Below are 21,664 nucleotides of genomic sequence, written 5' to 3'. Positions count from 1 at the left end.
CTGGAGAATATTTTATGTGCCCTTGAGAAGAACATGTTTTCTGTTTTTGGATGGAATATTTTGTATTTATCTGTTACGTCCATCTGTTCTAAGCCATTGTTAGTGTCATTCAAAGCCACTGTTTCTTTGTTGATTTCTTTCTGGAAGATGTATCCATTGATACAGGTGGGGTGTTAAAGTCCCCTAGTTTTATTATATACTGTCAATTTGAGAGAAAGGTATTTTAAACAAATGTTATCAGTAACTGATCAATAAATAAAACAATACCAGGAATGTTTATTCTGCTATACTGAACGTGAGGATAGTTTGTGTGAGATATCTGTTGCCTCCTGGCGACCCAGGGTTGGTTAGGCTGATTTGACTGTATAGACTTCTTCCATGCCACTCCCAGTGATACACTATTCAGTTGAAGAGAATGATTTCAGATATTTTTGGTTGCGGATATATAAATAGATTTTCCCCTTTTCCAGATCCTCCAAATTAGCACAGTTAACTTAAACTCTTTTTCACCTCCTATACCCTACCCCCAACAGATGAAATAAAACAAAAACTGTGCAGCTTAAGGGACCATCAAAATAATAGAGGTGGTAAGGGCAGGAAAAAAATGACAGTCACATGAATCAAAAGGATAAACAGCAATTTGGATGCCTTAGGAAAGAGTTGATTGAAATGTATACTTGCATTTTGTTAATTAACAAATAACCAACTCCAACCCCCATTGTATTTAGAAGTATTAGCTCTTAAGTATTGTTTTTGCCTATGGAGGAGGGGAAGAACATCATCAGGAGCAAACTTCCTTCTTACTTCCTCTCTTATTTTTTGTATTTTCCTTACCTAGGTAGGGTCAAGTCACTGATCTATAGTAAGGGATCTATAGTAAGGGAAATGAACTGGAGTATTATAGGTATTTGAATGAATTATTTTGTGAAGATACAGAAATATCTAGTAAGTATATAAGTATATACGTATATGCTATTTAATTAATCCTTGGGAGTTTCTAGGTTTACTTCTTGAAATTCCTTCTTGTCTCTGGGTCTCGGAGCTTTGTAAGGTCTGCTTGGGAAGTATATATATGTGGAACTAATCTAATCTTGAAGTACGTAAAGATTCATTATCAGTAAATAACAGTGAATGTTCATTGGAGAAGATAGATGTTTTCTCAGTACTTTGTGTTTTCCTGTTATTATGGTTTTTCATTGATCGAACAATGCTTGGAAATTCAGACTGAAGGCTTTATTTTCAGAAAACATTGTTATTGATCATAGAAACATAGAGGGCCCCCAGAGAGAGATCTTTTTCTAAAGATCCACTTAGATGGAAACAAATTAAATGTTTAAAAGTGATGAAAGCCAGTATGCTGCAAAACTTAAAATGGAATCATTTTATCAGTGCATTTTATCTTTTTCTTTTTTTTAAGGGACACAACTTCAGATTTTCTGGCATGACTTGAGAATTAGGCAAAAGTCATTTAGTATTTAACATTGTAACACGGAAGTTTATGATTTTTGGCCCTCAAGGAGAAATATTAGAACTGAGAACCTGACAAAAATGGCTTATCAGAACCATTGTGGATTAATGAACCAGGAATAAAAAGAGGGGCACATCCTTTCTCTTTATTTAATCTCCATAAATTCTTTTATGGAAAGAAATTTAAAAAACTAAACACAAGAGCTAAAATTCTTAGAAGAAAACATTGGGAAAAAGTATCATGACATTGGATTTGGCAGTGATTTCCTGGACATGAAAGCCCAGCAACAAAAGAAAAAATAAATAAAGCTAGACTCATGAAAATTAAAAACCTTTGTGGACTAAAGGACATTATCAACAGATGAAAAGGCAACTTAAGAAATGGGAGAAAAGGGGCACCTGAGTGGCTCAGTGGGTTAAACCTCTGCTTTTGGCTCAGGTCATGATCTCAGGGCCCTGGGATTGAGCCCCACATGGGGTTCTCTGCTCAGCAGGGAGCCTACTCCCCGCCCCCCCCCGCCTGCCTCTCTGCCTACTTGTGATCTTTCTCTGTCAAATAAATAAATAAACTCTTAAAAAAAAAAAAGAAATGGGAGAAAATATTTTTAAATTGTTTATCTCATTAGGGATTACTACCCAGAATAAATAAAGACTCTTAGAACTCAGCAACAAAAAACAAACTGATTTAAAAATGGACAAAGGGCATGAACAGACATTTCACCAAAGATAGACTAGTGGCCAATAAGCACATGAAAAGATGTTCAGCATCATTAATCATTAGGGAAATACACATCAAAACCACACTGAAATCCCACCTTACACTCATTATGGTAGCTATTATCAAAAAAACCCCAAAATAACCAGTATTGGTTAGGATGTAGGAAAATTGGAATTCTTTCTTATTGCTGGCACCAACAGATGAGTGGATAAACAAAATGTGTGTTACATACAATTTAATTAGAAAGGGAGGAAATAGTGATACATGCTACAACATGGGTGAACCTTAAAGACCTCATGCTAAGTGAAATAAGTCAGAAACAAAAGGACTAATATCGTATGGTTCCTTTTATGTTAGGTACTTTGAGTAGTCACAGTAGAGACTGAGTAGTAGAAAGAAAGAAGCAGGATAGGTACCATGGATTGAGAGAGGGGTGAATGGTGAGTTAGTGCTTAACAGGTATGGAGTTTCAGTTGGGAAAGATGAAAAAGTACTCTAGATGGATGCTGGTGATGGTTGTACAACAGTATGTGCAAAATGCCACAGACCCATATGTGTAAAAATGGTTAAAATTGTGAATTTTATGTTGCATATATTTTACCATAGCAGAGAAGATGCTAAGAAAGAATAATGCAAGAATTTTTTAAATATTAAATTTCTAATTAATGCATTGTATTAGAATTTATCAGTTAAAAGAAAACTACCTTTTTTCCCCCTAGCAACCTCAAGATGAAATGGAACAAAATGAGGTTCTGTTCCCGTAAGTATACTAACTTTGGGCTTTATTATATTGTAGATTTCTTTTTGTAATTTTACACTTTAAAGTGAGTCTTCATTTTCTTAAGAGTTTTAGAATTATTGTATATTTTTTAATAATTGTCCCTTTAGCAGCCTAAATATGTTATTTTGAAACATTCTAGATAAGTTTCATTTCATGAGAAAGTTTGGTTCATATTAAGTTGATTTTCTGTCTACTAATATTATTTAAAAAGAAAATCTATAGCATAGCATGAAGGAATAATTTATAGACCTTATTGAAATTAGGCTTTATAGGACTGTTGTTCTTTAAAAGACTTTATCCTTTCAGCTCTTTTAAAACCATGGTTCTCCAAGTATGGTCTATGGACTCCTTGGGAGTCCTTGAGACTTTTTCCAGGCGGTTTTTGAGGTCAGAACTATTTTCATAATAATACTAACATGTTATTTGCCTGTTTCATAGTACTGACATTTGCACATAGATTGCTAAAGAAAATGGCAAGTAAAATTCTGAAGCCTTACTAGGATTAGGGCAGTGGCTGTATTTTTCACTGCCATGAACTAGCTGTTAGAAAGGAAGAAAAAAGTGAGGTTCATTTAATGCATGTGGTAAAGCAGAAAAGTTCTTGTTTAATTAAATTTCTACTTTTGAATATATATCTTTTTGATATGGTTGTGTTGATGGGGGAAGTATGCCTAAGTACTTCTGTGAATACTGAAGTATGGTAGTCTTGAGAGCACTTGTTTGAGTTGTAAACATTGTAAGAAAATTAGCTCACTTTTTCTTTTAACTTGAAAGAATAATTGACAGACAAAATAGTATTCACACTTGGGTATATGGCAGACATATTCTTCAAAATCAGTGAAGTAAGCCAGTCACTTCAAGGAAAACAGCTGGTGGTATTTGTTGCCAAAGAAAAAATTCATGTGAATATTAGTGTAGAAAACTTGTTTCTACCACCTTGACCTTGATGGCTTCCAGTACTTAAAATTTTCCAGTGAAATCAGTGGTAATATTTACAAAGGTGGTCTTTTGATGTTTAATAGTATTATCAATATAAAAAAGATTTGCATAACTTAGTGAAACAGTATTTTCTAAAAGACAAATGCACAATTTACAATCACATACCGGTGAAAGATCCATTCAAAGTGCAAGGTAGACCAATGGGTCATAATGCCACAGAATACAAAAAGTCCATTGGTGTTTCAATTTCTGTATTTCCAGTAAGCTTTAAAGAAGTTATTCCTTTTTAGAGTTTTGATGTGATATTTGCTTTGGTATGATACCATACTTATCCAAAAGGGCTACTAAAATACTCCTTCCAGACGCCTGGGTGGCTCAATGGGTTAAGCCTCTGCCTTCGACTCAGGTCATGGTCTCAGGGTCCTGGGATCGAGGCCCGCATCAGTCTCTCTGCTCAGCAGGGAGCCTGCTTCCCCCCACCCCCTGCCTGCCTCTCTGCCGACTTGGGATCTCTCTCTCTGTCAAATAAATAAATAAAATCTTTTAAAAAATAAATAAATAAAATAAAATACTCCTTCCTTTTCCATCTGTATATCTGAGGCCAGACTTTTGTTATATACTTCAAATAAAATAGTGCATGGCAAAAGTTTGAATGTATATACCTGGTATGTAAAAACTGCTCTTAAAACAGTTAAAACAGGAGGCTTTTTTTGTTTTAAAGGGAGATATCTTGATTGTGTTTGCATATAGTAAATTGGATTGAGGAAAAAAAGTAGTTAACTGATTGCTTTTCTTCAATCAATTTTTAATTATCCCAGGGCAGATGATAAAAATTATAGATTAGGCATGACCCTTATTTCAACCACTTTCCATCAGTATTTCATACATGTTCTTCTACTGTAAAATAGAAAAATGATAAATAATACTTGAGAATTTTCTCATTAGTGACTTGTACTTATATCTAAAACTGCAATGACAAACTTTCAATGTATTTGAGGATTTAGATAACCAAGATACATAATTCAGAACCAATTTTTTCTCCCCCACTACCCTCATTTGATACACAGTCATCCCAAAGTGACTTTTATACCTAAACTTAAGGTTGTCTTATTTACACTCCTAAATTTCATCCATTAATTTTCAGCTTGTTCCTTCATTTTTGCACACTTGAAATGTAAATGTTAACAAATTTGTAGTAACTGTGAAAGTAATTGAATGATGGAGCAAAAATAATTATGCAACTTTGAAATTCCTTTAAATGAAAAAAAACCTTGAATTATATGTAATGAGAAATAGTGTTTTTTTCTTTTCATTTCAAAACTTTTATTTATTTATTAAATAATTTATTTTTTAGGAATAGAAGAAGTTTTCCAGTGTTCACTGGGTCATTTTCCCAGGCCAAACTTTCAGTGAACCACCAAAGCATTCAAGGTATGTTTTTATGGGTAGAGTCATATAAAGTAAATTTGTCTGTGCCTAAAAATAGAAGGCTTAGTTAGGTATGGATTTATTTGCATTAACAGCTCTCAGAAGGCCAAATGGGTAGAAGGTTAGAAGAATAGGAAATGCAGGACATTTGGTGTTTTGGGAGCCATTAATGCCATATGATGTTTTTGGCATCTCTGTACTTTTACCATGACACTCAGTAAACTTCTAAGTCAGAGGTCTTTACCTGGCTCTTCCTTTATAACTTTGTGGTGTTTCTTGCTGCCATGAGCTGATGTGACTAGACGCCCATAGAATTGGTAGTCCCCATCCCTTCTGATACTTCATTGCAACTCCCTCTTTCCTTCATTCCTTTCAGAGTGTTTAGAATGAAAGTTCATTTTGTTTTCATCCAGATTTTAGATTAAATCACATGTAAGGAAACTATTAAATTATTCACTGGTTTAGCTAACTCTGTTTTAATACAATCCTATTTTCTTCCTCCCAATTCAAAGAGTAATTCTAACCAAACTCTAAAATGGTCAAAATAAACAAATTATCATTAGTAATTGTCGTTTTTGCTTATAAGTTAAAATTCAGCTCCCCTGAGCATTTTCTTCTCATTTGGTACTTTAGAATTGTATTTATTTTGAGAGAAATATCTTCTCCCATTCAGAGAGAGAGAGAAGGATCACAAGCAGGAGGGGAGGGGCAGAGGGAGAGGTCAGGAACAGACTCTCTGCCAACCAGCGAGCCCTACATGGGGCTCAATCCCAGGACCCTGGGATCATGACTTGAGCAGAAGGCAGACGCTTAACCAACTGAGCCACCCAGGTGCCCCTTGAATTATTTTTTATACATACATACATACTACTACTACATTTTGTCTCTTTCAGGTGTTAAGTAGAAAATGTACAAAATCTAAGACTGAGCCAGTCAGGCACCCTCCACAATTTTTTTGATTTGTAAAAACTATTTTAAGTAAATTTTATAGTTAGAAAATGAGAAGTACTTAAATATGTTTATTTTTATATAGTAGTCAGATTAGCATAATATATACCAATTTATCAAATTTAAAAAATACCAACTATTGGCATAAAAGTGATTATTTTGATTATGAGGTGATTAAAAATACAGAAAGAGATGGCTTTGAGGATTTTCTTTACAATTCAGAGGAGGAAAGAGGATGAATTCTCTGTTTTTAAACTAACCCCCCAAGGATCTGCCATTTAAAAAAAAAAAAAAGATAATTGAAGATGTATCTATTACAGTGTTTCATGTATACTAAATTTTACACAACAAGAGATAAAACTTTAAATAACAAGATATACATAGCAGAACATACAGTCATCATTGCTTGGCACAGAGGGTTCTAATGCAAGAATAAGAAGTTACTTATTCTTAGAAATGTTTTGCTCATCATCCTGTGAGAGTGTGTAATACCATGATGTTAACCCTTCTAGCTTATATTCCTAGTTTATCATCATCAAATGTCAAAGGTGAAGCAAAACAAAACAAAACAATAACAATAAAAAGGAGATTTTTGCATGATGTAAAACTTAGCAAGCATATTTATTGTTTTTTGTTTTTTTTTTCCCCCTGAAAACCCTGTCTTGCTTATGAGGATACATGCTAAGGTTCAGCAAATAATTACTTGTCTTATGCTGTAGCTCTAGATACTACCTAATCAAAAGAAACCAAAAGAATGATTCAAATAATTGCTTGAAACACCAGTGAACCCTAAACCCCTACCTAAATATATCAGAGTGCCTGGGCCTTGATGGTGAAGGTAGGAGGCAAGAGGAGTGGTGTAGGAGAATCATCTTTTTTCCCCGCTCCTCCTTCAATTTCACTTGGTATGAATTGCAGAGGGAGCAAGATGAGAGGATAATAAAATGGAAGTCACTTAGGACAACCTGTTGATTCCTTTTTGCCCCTACTTGGGTTGTTCCTTTTCATGCCTAACCTGATGGCATGATTTTAATTTATATTGTATTAACTATAATGGAGGAGATGATGACCCTGAGCAAGTAGGTATGATTTTTCCTCCTGTAGTTACCTATACTTAGAATAACTCAGCCAAAATAGAGAGGTTTTAGCTAAACTAATTCTAAATAATTATAATTTTACTTATCTTTGTGTAAAGTGTTTTTTTAGGAAATGGAAGAATTTTCTTTTGTAACTTCATTGCCACTGTAATGATACTTTTATGTCAATAATTAGGTATAATATTTATAAAATGTTTTGTGTATTACATGAATGCCTGTGAGAAGCATTTCAAGTTATTTTGATTAAGAAATGCTAAGTCAGAGTTATGTTTCTAGTGCTCTAATAAAACTGGAGTAAAACATATTGTTACTTTCTAGGGCCTGAGGCTGAAAATCCTGAAAATTTGCCAGACCCAGAAAAGGTTGGTCCATATAACAGAGATTACCTTTACAGATCATGTGTTTAGATTTTATTTAAGAATTATATTAATTGGGGCGCCTGGATGGCTCAGTGGGTTAAGCCGCTGCCTTCGGCTCAGGTCATGATCTCAGGGTCCTGGGATCAAGTCCCACATCGGGCTCTCTGCTTGGCAGGGAGCCTGCTTCCCTCCCTCTCTCTGCCTGCCTCTCTGTCTACTTGTGATCTCTCTCTGTCAAATAAATAAATAAAATCTTAAAAAAAAAAAAAAGAATTATATTAATTAAAGTATCAAGCCCATTTATGTTCTTTCCCTGGGTGAGAATGTAACTAAACCATTTTAATAGAAATGTGTTCTTGTCTAAAAACCCCTTCCAGTATTTGTTCTTCCCTATCTCTAATGAAATGTATTTTCTTGATCTGTGTTTCTTTTTTGTATTTTAATTCCAGTATAGTTAACATACAGTATTCTATTACTTTCAGGTGTACAAAATTCAACAATTCTATAATTACTCAGTGCTAATCAAGATATGTGTACTCTTAATTCTCTTCACCTATTTCAACTATCCCCCCCCCCATTCCCCTCCTCTTTGATAACCATCTGTTCTCTATTTAAGAGTCTTTTTTTTTTTTTTTTTGGTTTGTCTGTTTTTTCTTTGTTCACTTGTTTCTTAAATTCCACATAGGAGTGAAATCATATGATATTTGTCTTTCTCTAACTTACTTCTCTTAGCATTATACTCTCTAGATCCATGCATGATTTTGGAAATAGCAAGATTTCATTCTTTTTTGTGACTGAATAATATCCCATCTTTCAGTGGACACTTAGGCTGCTTTCACAATTTGGCTATTACAAATAATGCTGCAGTAAACATAGGGATGCATATATCCTTTCAAATTAATGTTTTCATATTCTTTGGATAAATGCCCAGTAGTGCGATTAGTGAATCATATAGTAGTTCTGTTTTTAATTTTCTGAGCAGCCTTCATACTGTTTTCCAGAGCAGCTGCACCAGTTTGCATTCCCACCAGTAGTGCATGAGGGGTCTTTTTTTTCTACATCCTCACCAACACTTGTTTCTTGTGTTTTGATTTTAGCTATTCTGACTAGTGTAGGGTGGTATCTCATTGTAGTTTTGATTTGTATTTCTCTGATGCCAAGTGTTGTTGAGCATTTTTTTTCATGTGTCTGTTGGCCATTTGGATGTCTTCTTTGCAGAAATGTCTATTCATGTCTTCTGCCCATTTCATGATTGGATTATTTGTTCTTTGGGTGTTGAGCTTGGTAAGTTCTTTATAGATTTTGGATGCTAGCCCTTTATCTGATAAGACATTTGCAAATATCTTCTCCCATTCTGTCGCTTGTCTTGATTTTGTCAGCTGTTTCCTTTTCTGTGAAAAAGTTTTTATCTTGATGAAGTCTAGTAGTTGATTTCTGCCTTTGTTTCCGTTGCCTTTGGAGAAGTTGCTGTGGCCAAAGTCGCAGAGGTTGCTGTCTGTGTTCTCTAGGATTTTGATGGATTCCTGTCTCACATTTAGGTCTTTCATGCATTTTGAGTTTATTTTTACATATGGTGTAAGAAAATGTGTTAGTTTCACTCTTCTGCATGTGGCTGTCCCAATTTTCCCAGCACCATTTGTTGAAGGGATTCTCTTTTTTCCATTGGATATTCTTTCCTATTGTGTCAAAGATGAGTGGACCATAGAGTTGAGGGTACATTTCTGGGCTCTCTATTCTGTTCCATGGATCTGTGTGTTGGTTTTTGTGCCAGTAGCATTCTGTCTTGATGATTACAGCTTTGTGATACAGCTTGAACACATTGGACAAAATAGACTTTAAAACAAGAGACTAAGAAAGACAGTGCATAATCATAAATGGAACAATTTAATAAGAAGATAAAACAATTGTTAATAATTACGCACCCAGCAAGGGAGCACCCAAATACGTAAAGCAGTTAATAACAAACATAAAGGAACTAATCAATAGTAATATAATAATAGCAGGGGGATCTCAACACTCCACTTACATCAGTGGACAGATCATCCAAACAGAAAATCAGTAAGAAAACAGTAGCTGAAAATGAGCATTGAACCAGGTGGATCTAACAGAAATATTCAGAACATTCCATCCTAAAACAGCAGGATACACATTGTTTTCAAGTGTACATGGAACATTTTCCAGAACAGTTCACATGTTAGACCACAAAACAGGTCTCAACAAATTCACAAATGTCAAAATCATAGTATACATCTTTTCTGACCACGATGCTATGAAACTAAATCTCAACCACAAGATACAATACAGAAAGATCACAGAAATACGGAGGTTAAAAAACATGCTACCAAACACTTAATGGGTCAGCCAAAAAATCAAAGAGGAAATCAGAAGATACGTGGAGAGAGGGGTGCCTGGGTAGCACCGTCGGTTAGTTATCTGACTCTTGGTTTCAGCTTAGATCATGATCTCCAAGTCATGAGACCAAACCCCATGTTGGGCTCTGTGCTGAGCATGGAGTCTGCTTAGAGTTTCTTTCTCCTTCTCCCTCTGTTCCTCTCCCTCTGCCTCCACCACTCTCTCTCTAAAATAAATAAATAAATCTTTAAGAAAAATACATGGAAACAAATGAAATGAAAACAACAGTTCCAAAGTTTGGGATGCAGCAAAGCAGTCTAAGAGGTAGGTTTATAACAATACAGATGTATCTCAAGAAGAAAGAAAAATCTCAAATAACCGAAACTTACCCCTAAAGGGGCAAGAAAAAGAAGAACAAACAAACCTCAAAAGCAGGATAAGGAAAGAAATAACAAGATTTGAGCAGAAATAAGCAGAATAGAAACAGAAAAAATAATAGAGCAGATCAATAAATCCAGGAGCTAGTTCTTTGAAATGATCAATGAATTTGATAAACCTTCAGTCAAACTCATCAGGGAGAGAGAGAGAACTCATGCAAATAAAATCAGAAATGGAAGAGGAGAAATAACAACCAACACCATAGAAATACAAAGGATTGTAAAATATGAAAAATTATATACCAACAAATTGGACAACCTAGAAGAAATGGATAAATTCCTAGAAGCATATAATCTCCTAAAACTGAATTATAAAGAAATAGAAAATTGAAACAACTAATTACCAGCAATGAAACTGAATCAGTAATGAAAAACTCCCAACAACAGAATGTCCAGAATCACGTGACTTCACAATTGAATTCTACCAAACATTTAAAAAGTCAATATTTATTCTCAAACTGTTCTAAAAAACGGAAGAGGAAGGAAGGTTTCCAAATTCATCCTATGAGGCCAGTGTTACCCTGATACCAAAACCAAAAAAGACACCACGAAAAGAATGGCAGGCCAATATCTTTGATGAATATAGATGTAAAAGTCCTCAACAAAGTATTAGCAAGCTGAACCTAACAATACATTAAAAAACCGTTTACCACAATCAAGTGGGATGTATTCCCAGGATGCAGGGGTGACTCAGTATTCGCAAAACAAGTAACATGCTACATTATATCAACGAAAAAGGGTAAAAAACATATGAACATTTCAGTAGTTGCAGAAAAAGCATTTGACAGAGTACACATATGGGGATTCACAGGGCCTGGATTGATAAAATCTGACTTGTATATACCTCCCTGGATGAGACTAATTGAAAAACAAAGGAGGAGTGCCTGGAATGCTGGGCCGCCTTTGAAGTTTCTTGGCTGAAAGCAGCCAGATTCTTACTGTGGCTTAAGGTTCTCATCTAGGGAGCAAATGTTTAAATTTTGAAGAAATTCAGGTACCTGCAGTGGTCACGTACTTCCCGAACTCCTTGCCTTGTTCATATGTCACAAGCGCTGCTTGCTTCTGTCACCTGCTGCCCCATATATATATGTCCTGATCCTTGAAGCTACTCATTCCTTCTTGTTTTTCTCTTGCGTGTGGTATATTGATAAAACTCAAAATAAAAGTGGAGGCAGAGCTTGGCTCGAGACCTTTCGCCACTGGAGTGTCATGTCCCGTTGCCCTCTCCTTTCTCCTACTTTGGTGTCTGGAGTAATCTTTTCATTTGCTATCTCTGGGTTTGCTTGCCAAACCCAACAAACATCCATTCATGATAAAAATCCCCAACAAAGTAGGTTTGGAGGGAACATACCTCAACATAATAAAACCTATATATGAAAACTCATATTGACATGATGCTTAATGAGGAAGAACTGAGAGAGGGTTAGGAACAAGCCAAGCATGTCCACTTTCAGCACATTTATTCTGCATAGTATTGGAATTCCTAGCTTCAGCATTCAGACAACAAAAAAGAGTAAAAGTCATGTAAATTATGAGGAAGAAGTAAAACTTGCACTCTTTTCAGATGGCATGATACTGTATTTAGAAAATCCTAAAGACCATCCCAAAAATACTAGAACTGATAAATAAATTCAGCAAGGTTGTAGGTTACAGTATCAGTATACAGAAATTGCATTCCATATGCTAATAATGAGGCAGCAGAAAGAGAAATTTTTTTTAATCCCATTTACACCTGCATCAAAACCAATAAAATACCGAGGATTAAGCCTAACCAAGGAGGTGAAAGACATATTCTGACAACTATAAAACACTGATAAAGTAAATTGAAGATACCACAAACAAATGGAAAGATACTCAACACTGATGGATAAGAAGAACAAATACTGTTAAAATGTCCATACTACCCAAAGCAATCTACATATTTAATGCGATCCCTATCAAAATACCAACATATTTTCCACAGAACTAGAAAAAACAATCCAAAAATTTGTATGGATCCCAAAAAGATCCCAAATCGCCAAAGAAATCTTGAAAAGGAAAACAAAGCTGGAAATAGCACCACCCCAGATTTCAAGTTATACCGTAAATCTGTTGTAATCAATACAGTATGGTACTCTACAGAGAGCCCAGAAATAAATCTGTGTTTATGTGGTCAGTTGATCTTTGACAACGAAGGCAAAAATATGAAAGGGAAATAGTCTTTCAACAAATAGTGTTGGGAAGACTGAACAGCTGCTTGCAGAAGAATGAAACTGGACTACTTTCTTCAACCACACAAAAGTAAACTGAAAATTAAGAACCTAAATGTGATGGCTGAGTAATATTCTATTGTATATTTGCAAGAAATGGATGGAACTAGAGGGTATTATGCTAGGTGAAATAAGTCAATCAGAGAAAGACAATTATATTATTTCACTCATATGTAGAATTTAAGAAACAAAACAGAGGAGGTTAGAGGAAAGGAGGGAAAAATAAAACAAGATAAAACTAGTGAGGGAGACAAACCATAAGAGACTTTTAATCATAGGAAACAAACCGGCAGTTGCTGGAGGGGAGGTGGGTCAGGGGATGAGGTAACTGGGTGGTGGGCATTAAGGAAGGCACATGATGTAATAAGCATTGGGTATTATATGGAACTGCTGAATCACTGAACTCTACCTCTCAAATTGATAATACACTATATGTTAATTAACTGATTTTAAATTAAAGAAGTGTTTTCTTATGAGTTGTTCAAATAAAAGGACAATGAAATTCTACTTGTAAAAATAATGAAGTCTATTTTCTCCAATGTAAGTATTGTTACCCTGGACTTTTGTTCACATTCATTTGTGTGATAAGTGCTTCTCCATCTCTTCACTTTCTTTTCTTTTTTTTTCCCTTCACTTTCAATCTGCATGTGTCTTTAGGTCTGAAACAAGTCTCTTGTAGGCAGCATAGAGATGGGTCTAGTTTTTTTTTGTTTTTTTTTTTAAAGATTTTATTTAGTTATTTGACAGACAGAGATCACAAGCAGGCAGAGAGGCAGGCAGAGAGAGAGAGGAAGGGAAGCAGGCTCTCCGCCGAGCAGAGAGCCTGACACGGGGCTCGATCCCAGGACCCTAAGACCATGACCTGAGCCAAAGGCAGAGGCTTAACCCACTGAGCCACCCAGGCGCCCCGGGTCTAGTTTTTTTTATCCATTCCGACACCCTCTGTTTTTTGATAAATGTTTTAGTCTGTTTACATTCAAAGTAATTATTAATAGATATGTGTTTATTTCCATTTTGTTATTGTTTTATGGTTGCTTTTATAGTTCTTTGTTCCTTCTCTTGCTCTCTTCTCTCACCATTAATCGGCTTTCCTTAGTGATAGACTTGGATTCCTTTCTCTTTATTTTTTATATATGTATCACTGGTTTTTGATTTGTGGTTACCATTATGTTTGTATATAATATCTTCTTTATATAGCAGTCTATATTAAGTTGATGGTTGCTTAAGCTTGAACCCATTCTTTATTCCTCTCCCCACGTGTTTTAGGTATATGGTATGATACTTTACATCTTTCTATTTTGCGAGTCCCTTGACTGATTTTTACAGATACATTTATTTTTACTGTGTGTGTGCTCCCTACTTTGTTTCCTTCTCTTTATGGTCTTTTGTTTCCACTGAGAGTCCCCTTTAACATTTCTTGAAGGGCTGGTTTAGTGGTGATAAAAATCCTTTAACCTTTGTTTGTATGGGAAACTCTTTATCTCTCCTTTTCTGAATGATAGCCTTGCTGTATTCTTGGCTGTAGGTTTTTTTCCTTTCCACACTTTGACTGTATCATGCCGCTCTCTTCTGGCCTGCTGAAAAATCAGCTGATAGTCTTAAGGGGTTTCCCTTGTTTTTAACTGTTTTCTCTTGCAGCTTTTAAAATTCTTTATCACTACTTTTTGCTATTTTAATTACCGTATATCTTGGTGTGTACCTCCTTGGGTTGACTTTGTTGGCAGATGTCTGTGCCTCCTGAATATGGGTTTCTGTTTCCTTTCCTAGATTCAGGAAGCTTTCAGCTATTATTTGTTCAAGTAAATTTTCTGCCCCCATTTCTTGCTCTTCTCCTTCCAGGATTCCTATAATATGAGTGTTATTATGCTTGATAGTGTTGCCAAGTCCCCTAAATATGTTTTCATTTTGTATTTTTTTTTTCTCTCACCTTGTGTCTTGATTCTTTCCATTACTCTATCCTCCAGGTCACAGATCCGTTCTTCTGCTTCCTGTAGTCTACTATTTATTCCATTAAGTGTATTTTTAATTTCAGTGAAGTTCTTAATCTCTGAGTCTTCTTTATGTTTTCTTTGTCTCTGTTAAGGGTCTTACTGAGGTCCTCCACTCATTTCTCTGTGAGTATCTTTATGACCATTATTTAAATTCTCTCTCAGGTACATTACTTACCTGTTTCATTTAGCTCTCTTTCTGTGATTTTTTCTTTTTCTTTCATTTGAGACACATTCTTGTGTCTCCTCATTTTGTCCAGCTCTCTGCATCTGTTTCTGTGTGTTAGGAAGATCAGCTACATCTCCTGCTCTTGAAAGCAGTGGCTTTATGAAGAAGAGTTCCTGTAGTGTCCTGCAGTGCAGCATTCTCCAGAACCTGGTGCGTCAGGGGCATCTTCTGTGTGTGTTGTGTGCACCTTGCTGTTGTGGCAGAGCCACCTTTTTCTTCAGTCCAGTTGTGTGCGACAGCGCTCTTTATCTGTTGTGGGCACTATTTGGTCCCTCTATTGTTAGTGTTTGGAGCCACCCTGGGGTGGACAGTTGAGTCAGACCAGACATTTTCCAGAGAGACAGTATCACCAAACTGCACAGCACTTTGCCTGTGTTGTCCCCTTAGAGGCTTTTCTTAGTGGACAGTGCCTGCGATTAGACCAGCAGTCTGCCCCTAGCCCACTGCTGGGGCTGCATTCAGACTGGTATATGTGGTTTGTCTTTTCTTCTCCCTGGGGCAAGAGTCACTTTGGAGTGGTGCTGGCCCCTGTTGGGGCTGCTCGTGCACTTGAAGTCTTTCTGTACCTCTTTGGATGGGCTCTGGCAGAGAGCTTTTTGGAGGGGGTGGATCCACAAAACATGTAGGAGCAGGAGGTATGTTGCTAGCAAGTTGAGTAGCAAGTGTCTGCATCCCACTGGTTCCTGCACGTGGCCATGTATTTAGACTGGGGCATGGACAGGGTGTGAAATGGCACCTGCCATCCAGCTCCTTTGTTTCTAGAGAAGTCTCCCAAGGATCCCTGTACCTCTAGCACATGCTCTGAGATGAATAAAAAATTTCCCTCCCCTACTTCGCAAGTGTTTTATCAGCTGCTGCTTCTGTGGTATATCTCTGCAGGTTGTTTTTTGTGCTGTCTCTTTAAACGAGGACTGTTTCCTCTCACCCTCCTGGCCAAGCTCGTTGATTTTTTTTTTTTTAAAGATTTTATTTATTTATTTGACAGAGATCACAAGTAGGCAGAAAGGCAGGCAGAGAGAGGAGGAAGCAGGCTTCCCACTGAGCAGAGAGCCCGATGTGGGGCTCGATCCCAGGACCCTGAGATCATGACCTGAGTTGAAGGCAGGGGCTTTAACCCACTGAGCCACCCAGGTGCCCCCAAGCTCGCTGATTTTTAAAGTTCTAGGTTTTAAGTCCCACTGGTTGTAAGAACTTATGAAATTTAACCCCTTTGGTTTTCAAAGCCAAATGTTATGGGAATTTGTCTTTCCCAGCAGGCTTCCCCTCAGTGTGATAGTATGTTTGTCTCCTGTCTCTCTCCACATGGAGTTTCTCCCTCCCAGGGAGGGTCCTGCAGGTCTTTTTAGCTCCCCACTGCATCTCTGGCCTTCCTATCCTCTTCATTGTGTCCTCTTCTCTTTATTTAGCTATGAGTTTGTTCTTCCAGTCGTTGGGTCATTTTCTGAATTATTTATACCACTGTTGAGTGTTACCTAGTTGTATCTGTGGGATGAGGTGAGCTTAGGGTCCTTCTACTCTACCATCTTCCTTAGAATGTACCTTGATCTGTGTTTCATATCCAGTATTATTAGTTCTTATTGTGTATCTAGAAGAGAAGTATATAGCTTATTATCAAACTAATCGTGGAGATGATGTAGCAAAAATGCCTTCTGTTGGTTTGTCTGTTACCACAGTTCATTTACTATTTCCTGCTAGATACTGCTTTCCCATCCTCCAGATGTTATTCAGTAACCACATATTGAGTGCTTCTTTTGGTTTTGCTTTCTCCTTGGTGCTGTGGGGAATTAAAGGACTTTAAGACTGACTCTGCCCACAACAGACTCAAACAGTCCAGGATCTCCCCAAGTCAACCTTACCATACCTATACCTGTACCTTCTTTTTTCTCAGGTATACCTTATACATTACCACTTCCATGCCTTTGTTCAAGTCAGGAGCCAAAAAGCAAGGGAAAGAACATAAAATATGGAACCAGAAAGTGTGTGTTTCAGGGGCAAGTATATCCATTTTCATGTGTAAAATACCTATTGAAATACCCATTTCACAGGATTATTGTGAGAACTGAGAGAAATGATAGTTCATGGTGTCTGGCACCTGCTTGGTACTTAATATGTATTTTCCCTTCTTCAACTCCTTCACAAATCTTTAATTTCTGGTTCAAGTCCTTTTTCCTTTGTGGATCTATCTCAGATGACTCTGGTGATCTTGACCAAGGTTAATTCCTCCCTCTTTAATGTTCCCTATTCACTGACTATATCAGTATTTCTCGATCACTTACATCCTATGACATTAATAGATCTTCTGAGAAAAAGGGTCTTTGTGAACAAAGAAGTTTGGAGATTACTGTATCTTAAAGTTTCCTCAGAGGGTTGGTTTTTTTTTTTTTAAGATTTTATTTATTTATTTGGCAGAGAGAGAGATCACAAGTAGGCAGAGAGGCAGGCAGAGAGGGGGAAGCAGGCAGAGCAGAGAGCCTGATTCGGGGCTGGATCCCAGGACCCTGAGATCATGACCTGAGCTGAAGGTAGAGGCTTAACCCACTGAGCCACCCAGGCGCCCTTCCTCAGAGATTTTAATGCACATGTTCTGAGAAGTCTTGCGGTAAAGAAACCTTGTTACCTTTGTTTAAGCAGGCATTTTTCTAGCAATTGTTAAAACCCTCCACTGCTTGCTGTCTGTCTGTCCCCCCCACCACCACCAGAAAACTGTAACACACTGGGATCTTTTGTTTATGCCATTCATTTGACTTTATACAGTGTTTCTGATATTATTTATACATATTTAATGTCTTATGTATTTATACATTCAGTCTTCATTTAGAAATTAAGTTCCTTTAAGGCAGAGTCCAATGTATATACTTTATTACATATATGGCCTTGAATTTAGTAGATAAAAGTTCTACAGGAGGACTGTGACTTAAAGAATGGATAGAATTTGGTTCTTGATTTTTTTCCTAGATTTCTTTTATCTTTCTGAGCAAATTATATTTTACATTACTAATAAATATATCTTCTTAAGCTTTGTATGCTATACATAGAGAAGATAAATGGTGGCAGGTGTGGAAAGAAGGGGGAGAGTAAAATGGTTTTCCCTTCTCTTACTTAAATCAAATCAGAATACCAGAAAGCTTACAGATTACAGTGCATTCTTTGAGAATGGTGTGTCAATGGAAGATGGATTTGATGTTTAGAAATAGCCAAAAGTTATTGAAACCCACTCTATTATCTAAGGTCAAGCAAATTAACAGGTTTTTTTTTTTTTTAAAGATTTTATTTATTTATTGGAAAGAGCATGCACGTGTACGAACAAATAGGAGAAAAGGCAGAGGGAGAGAGTATCCAAGCAGGCTCCACTGAGCACAGACCCAATGCAGGGCTTGATCTCATGACCCATGAGATCAGAACCTGAGCTGAAAACCAAGAGTTGGACACTTAACAACCTGAACCACCCAGGTGCCCAGCACATTAACAGTTTTTAATGGTAAAAAAAAAAAATGTCCAATGTCTTCAAAGTATTAAGACTCTTTTGAATGGCTTATAAATGGTTTTTTAAAGCAATTTCAGAAAAGAAAGTCTAATAATATTTTGAGCATTGAGAAAATTAGAAGAAGAGGTATATGTTACCTATTAAGATGATGTCTTTGAAAAGTAATAGTCATTTATAAATGTAAGTTTTGTGTTACCTGTTTAAATTAACTGTAATGCAGGACCATTGATTTATAGCTAAGGCTTGTAGTATTTACATAGAGTTGTGTCTTTATTTTTCTTCTTTTCCCCCTCTGATCTTCTTTCCTTTGGCCTTTTTACTTCACAGTTACATAGTGATACAGAGACGGGGAACAAAAAGAAGGTGAAACAATACCAATTTTATTCTTGATTAATGATTTTTATAAAATTCAGTAGTGATTTTTAAATTTCTTTCCTTCCTTCCTTCCTTCCTTCCTTCCTTCCTTCTTTCCTTCCTTCCTTTCGCTGTGCACCCAGTGTGGAGTCCAGCATGGGGCTTCAACTTATGACCCTGAGATCAAGTGTCAGATGCTTAACTGAGCCACCCAGGCACCCCAAGAGTGATTTTAGGCAAGGGAGAATTTTGCAGTCATTACCTGCAATGAAGTTTTGAGATTAGCTACTAATTTAACTATTCGTGTCATCTCTGCCTCTTCTCTTTGCACAAATAATTTAAACTTAGTTGAATAGATAATTGGTATCTATAATTATGACCCAGCCAATTTTGCTCTTGGTCCACTGTGAATGTTTAGCCATGTATTCAGAGTCATTAGTAATTTGGTGCAGGAAATTAGTGAAGAGTATTTTTTTTTTTTTATGGAAGGGGAAGAAAATTGATAAAACTCTTTAGTGGTAATTTACCAAGATGATAAACTAGAAAACTATGAAGTTTTAATTTTAATTTTTAACATATGCTGTAATGATGGAATTTCTATTTGGAATATGCAGGAACTAAGCACAGACAGAGATGCTCCTGAAATTAGCTTTCTGTCTGGTACTACTGCTGAAGTATCTGATGTGGTGGTTGTAAAGGAGAAGCTGTTAGTAGAGCCAGAGATCTTAGCAGCACCAAGTAAGTTTTCTAAGTCTGGAAAGGAAGCCACATTGACCATGAATTCTGAAGAAACCAAGGATGAAGAAAGTTCTCTTAAAACTTTTGTGTCTGCCTTAGAAAGGTTACTCACATCACCAGAAATGGCTCAGGAAGAAAGACTGTTTGAAACAATGAGTGATTTTGAACCTAAAGAGTTGGACAACCCATTGAGCAACTCTCCAAGTTCCATATCAGTATCCTTGACATGTTACAAAGATTTCCTAGAAAATACAAAGGATGATGCATTGCCAGCTGAGTTGTTAGCAGCCATAAACACATTATCAGAAGGCAACGTGGGACCCATATGTCACAGAAAAGAGGGAGGCAGCAGTCTCAGTGCTGGAAATGAGTATTCAGGAATGGAGCCCAAGATGTCTCAGACCAGTGAAGATTGTACACAAATAACAGAGGTGAATTTTGAGTCTCTTTGTTCTGCTCCACCCTTTGAACAAGATTCCAAGTCAGGGGAGCTGCAGGACAAGCATCTTTCACTGCAGCATGTAAGTGCAACTGTGAGTCTCTGATTTTGCCTTTTATAGTGACTTTACCAAGTCTTCATTGCCCATATACTTTATCTTAAATTCAGATCTTCTACCCAAATTTCAACACCCAAAAGATGCTTTTTCAGTTTGAAGCTGATCTCTCTAGAGAGTCCAGGGTAGAGTTTTCAAGGGATTTAAATGTTGAAGTAGTTAAGTTTCTCATCAAAGACCTGAGACTTATCATTAGATTGCTTGTATATAGGAAGGAAATAATTATCTACCAGATTTTTTTCCTGTTAGCTCAGAGAATTGCTATGCCTACCTAGTGTAAAGTAGAGATGAGATACCCCACATTAATTTCTAGTTGAGGATAGAGTATATGCGGTTGGGCTTCCAGGAGAAGGAAGAGTTATGCCTGGCTTCGGCAGAACTTTGCAATCTACATCTGAGGCTACTGTCGGGTCGCAGAGTTCCTGAGGTTTAGAATTCCTGCAGTATTATGCCTGGAGACCCTGCAGTGGGCTACCACTAGCCAAGTCTCTTTTTTATGTTGACAATTTTTTTTCCTTTTTAAAGGAATCTTATTTTTTTTCCTGACTATAATAGTAATACACCCTCATTATTTAAAAAAAATCAAACATTACAGAAATATACATAATAATACAATTTTTGAAAATGTCCCCCCACAATTCCATATTTCACAGTTAATCACTATTAACAGTTTGGTTTATCTGTCTCTAAGTTTTTCTATGCATATTCTATGTAAGTTTATTCTGTATAAGTGAGACCATATTATACATAATACTTTGCGACTTTTTAAAATATTTTTTATGAAAGTATAGTTGACATTTTGCAGCTTTTTAAAATTTGATTATACATCTTGGTTATCTGTGTCAGTGAATGTAGCATACTAAAATCTTTTTACTTGATGAATACTATTCCACTATGTGGATATTTTGTGTGTGGGTGTACGTATATTATATAAATATAATTTATTTAACTAATTCACTAATGATAGTCATTTTAATTTTTTATCTCTTCTCTTTTTTTTCTTTTGGCTCTTACCAGACTACTTTTATGAACATTCTTGGGACAATTTGAATAACACGTTACTAAGCTCATGTTGTAAAATACATACCTGGCATAATACTGCATGCAATTCTCATAGAAAACATCTCAAAACAGACAAAATAAAACTTTTTAAAAATCCAGAAAAAAAAAAAAACTGATCATGGGGATAGGGCATGAAGATTAAATTAAACATTCCAGTATCCTAATCTGAAAAGAGGTAATATAAGTAAAATGTAGGAGATTATAATTGATGGGTATTAACAGAGTGAGCATGAATTTAGCAAGTGTTCAAAAAAAGAAACCCTTTTAAAAGTAAAAAAGAGATTGAGAACAAATTAAATACCCTTTTATTCAACCATAATAAAAATATGGAATTTGGTACACTAAAAAGCTTTGCAAGCTGTATATATAAATAAGCTCTAGAAAGGTTTACATGATATGTGTAAAAACACATGTATCTTCATGAAAGTTAAATCTATAATGGATTCTTTTTTTTTTTTTTTAAAGATTTATTTATTTCTT

The 21,664-nt window shown here is 36.1% G+C and overlaps 1 protein-coding gene across 1 annotated transcript in view; it reads left to right on the top strand.

The window, feature by feature from the left end:
- LOC111148420 (ankyrin repeat domain 31) overlaps positions 1 to 21,664 on the top strand; it is a 151,073-nt gene that overhangs the window by 20,124 nt on the left and 109,285 nt on the right. Inside the window, 4 exon segments of the mRNA XM_022504946.1 lie at positions 2,905 to 2,945; positions 5,260 to 5,336; positions 7,697 to 7,740; positions 19,445 to 19,999. Of these exon segments, the coding sequence (XP_022360654.1) occupies positions 2,905 to 2,945; positions 5,260 to 5,336; positions 7,697 to 7,740; positions 19,445 to 19,999 (717 nt within the window).

This window comes from Enhydra lutris, unplaced genomic scaffold, assembly GCF_002288905.1.
Source record: "Enhydra lutris kenyoni isolate GAN:26980312 unplaced genomic scaffold, ASM228890v2 scaffoldscaffold19, whole genome shotgun sequence".
Classification (NCBI taxonomy): domain Eukaryota; kingdom Metazoa; phylum Chordata; class Mammalia; order Carnivora; family Mustelidae; genus Enhydra; species Enhydra lutris.
Note: the sequence above shows the minus strand (reverse complement) of the source record. Positions and strands in the feature narration are given on the sequence as shown.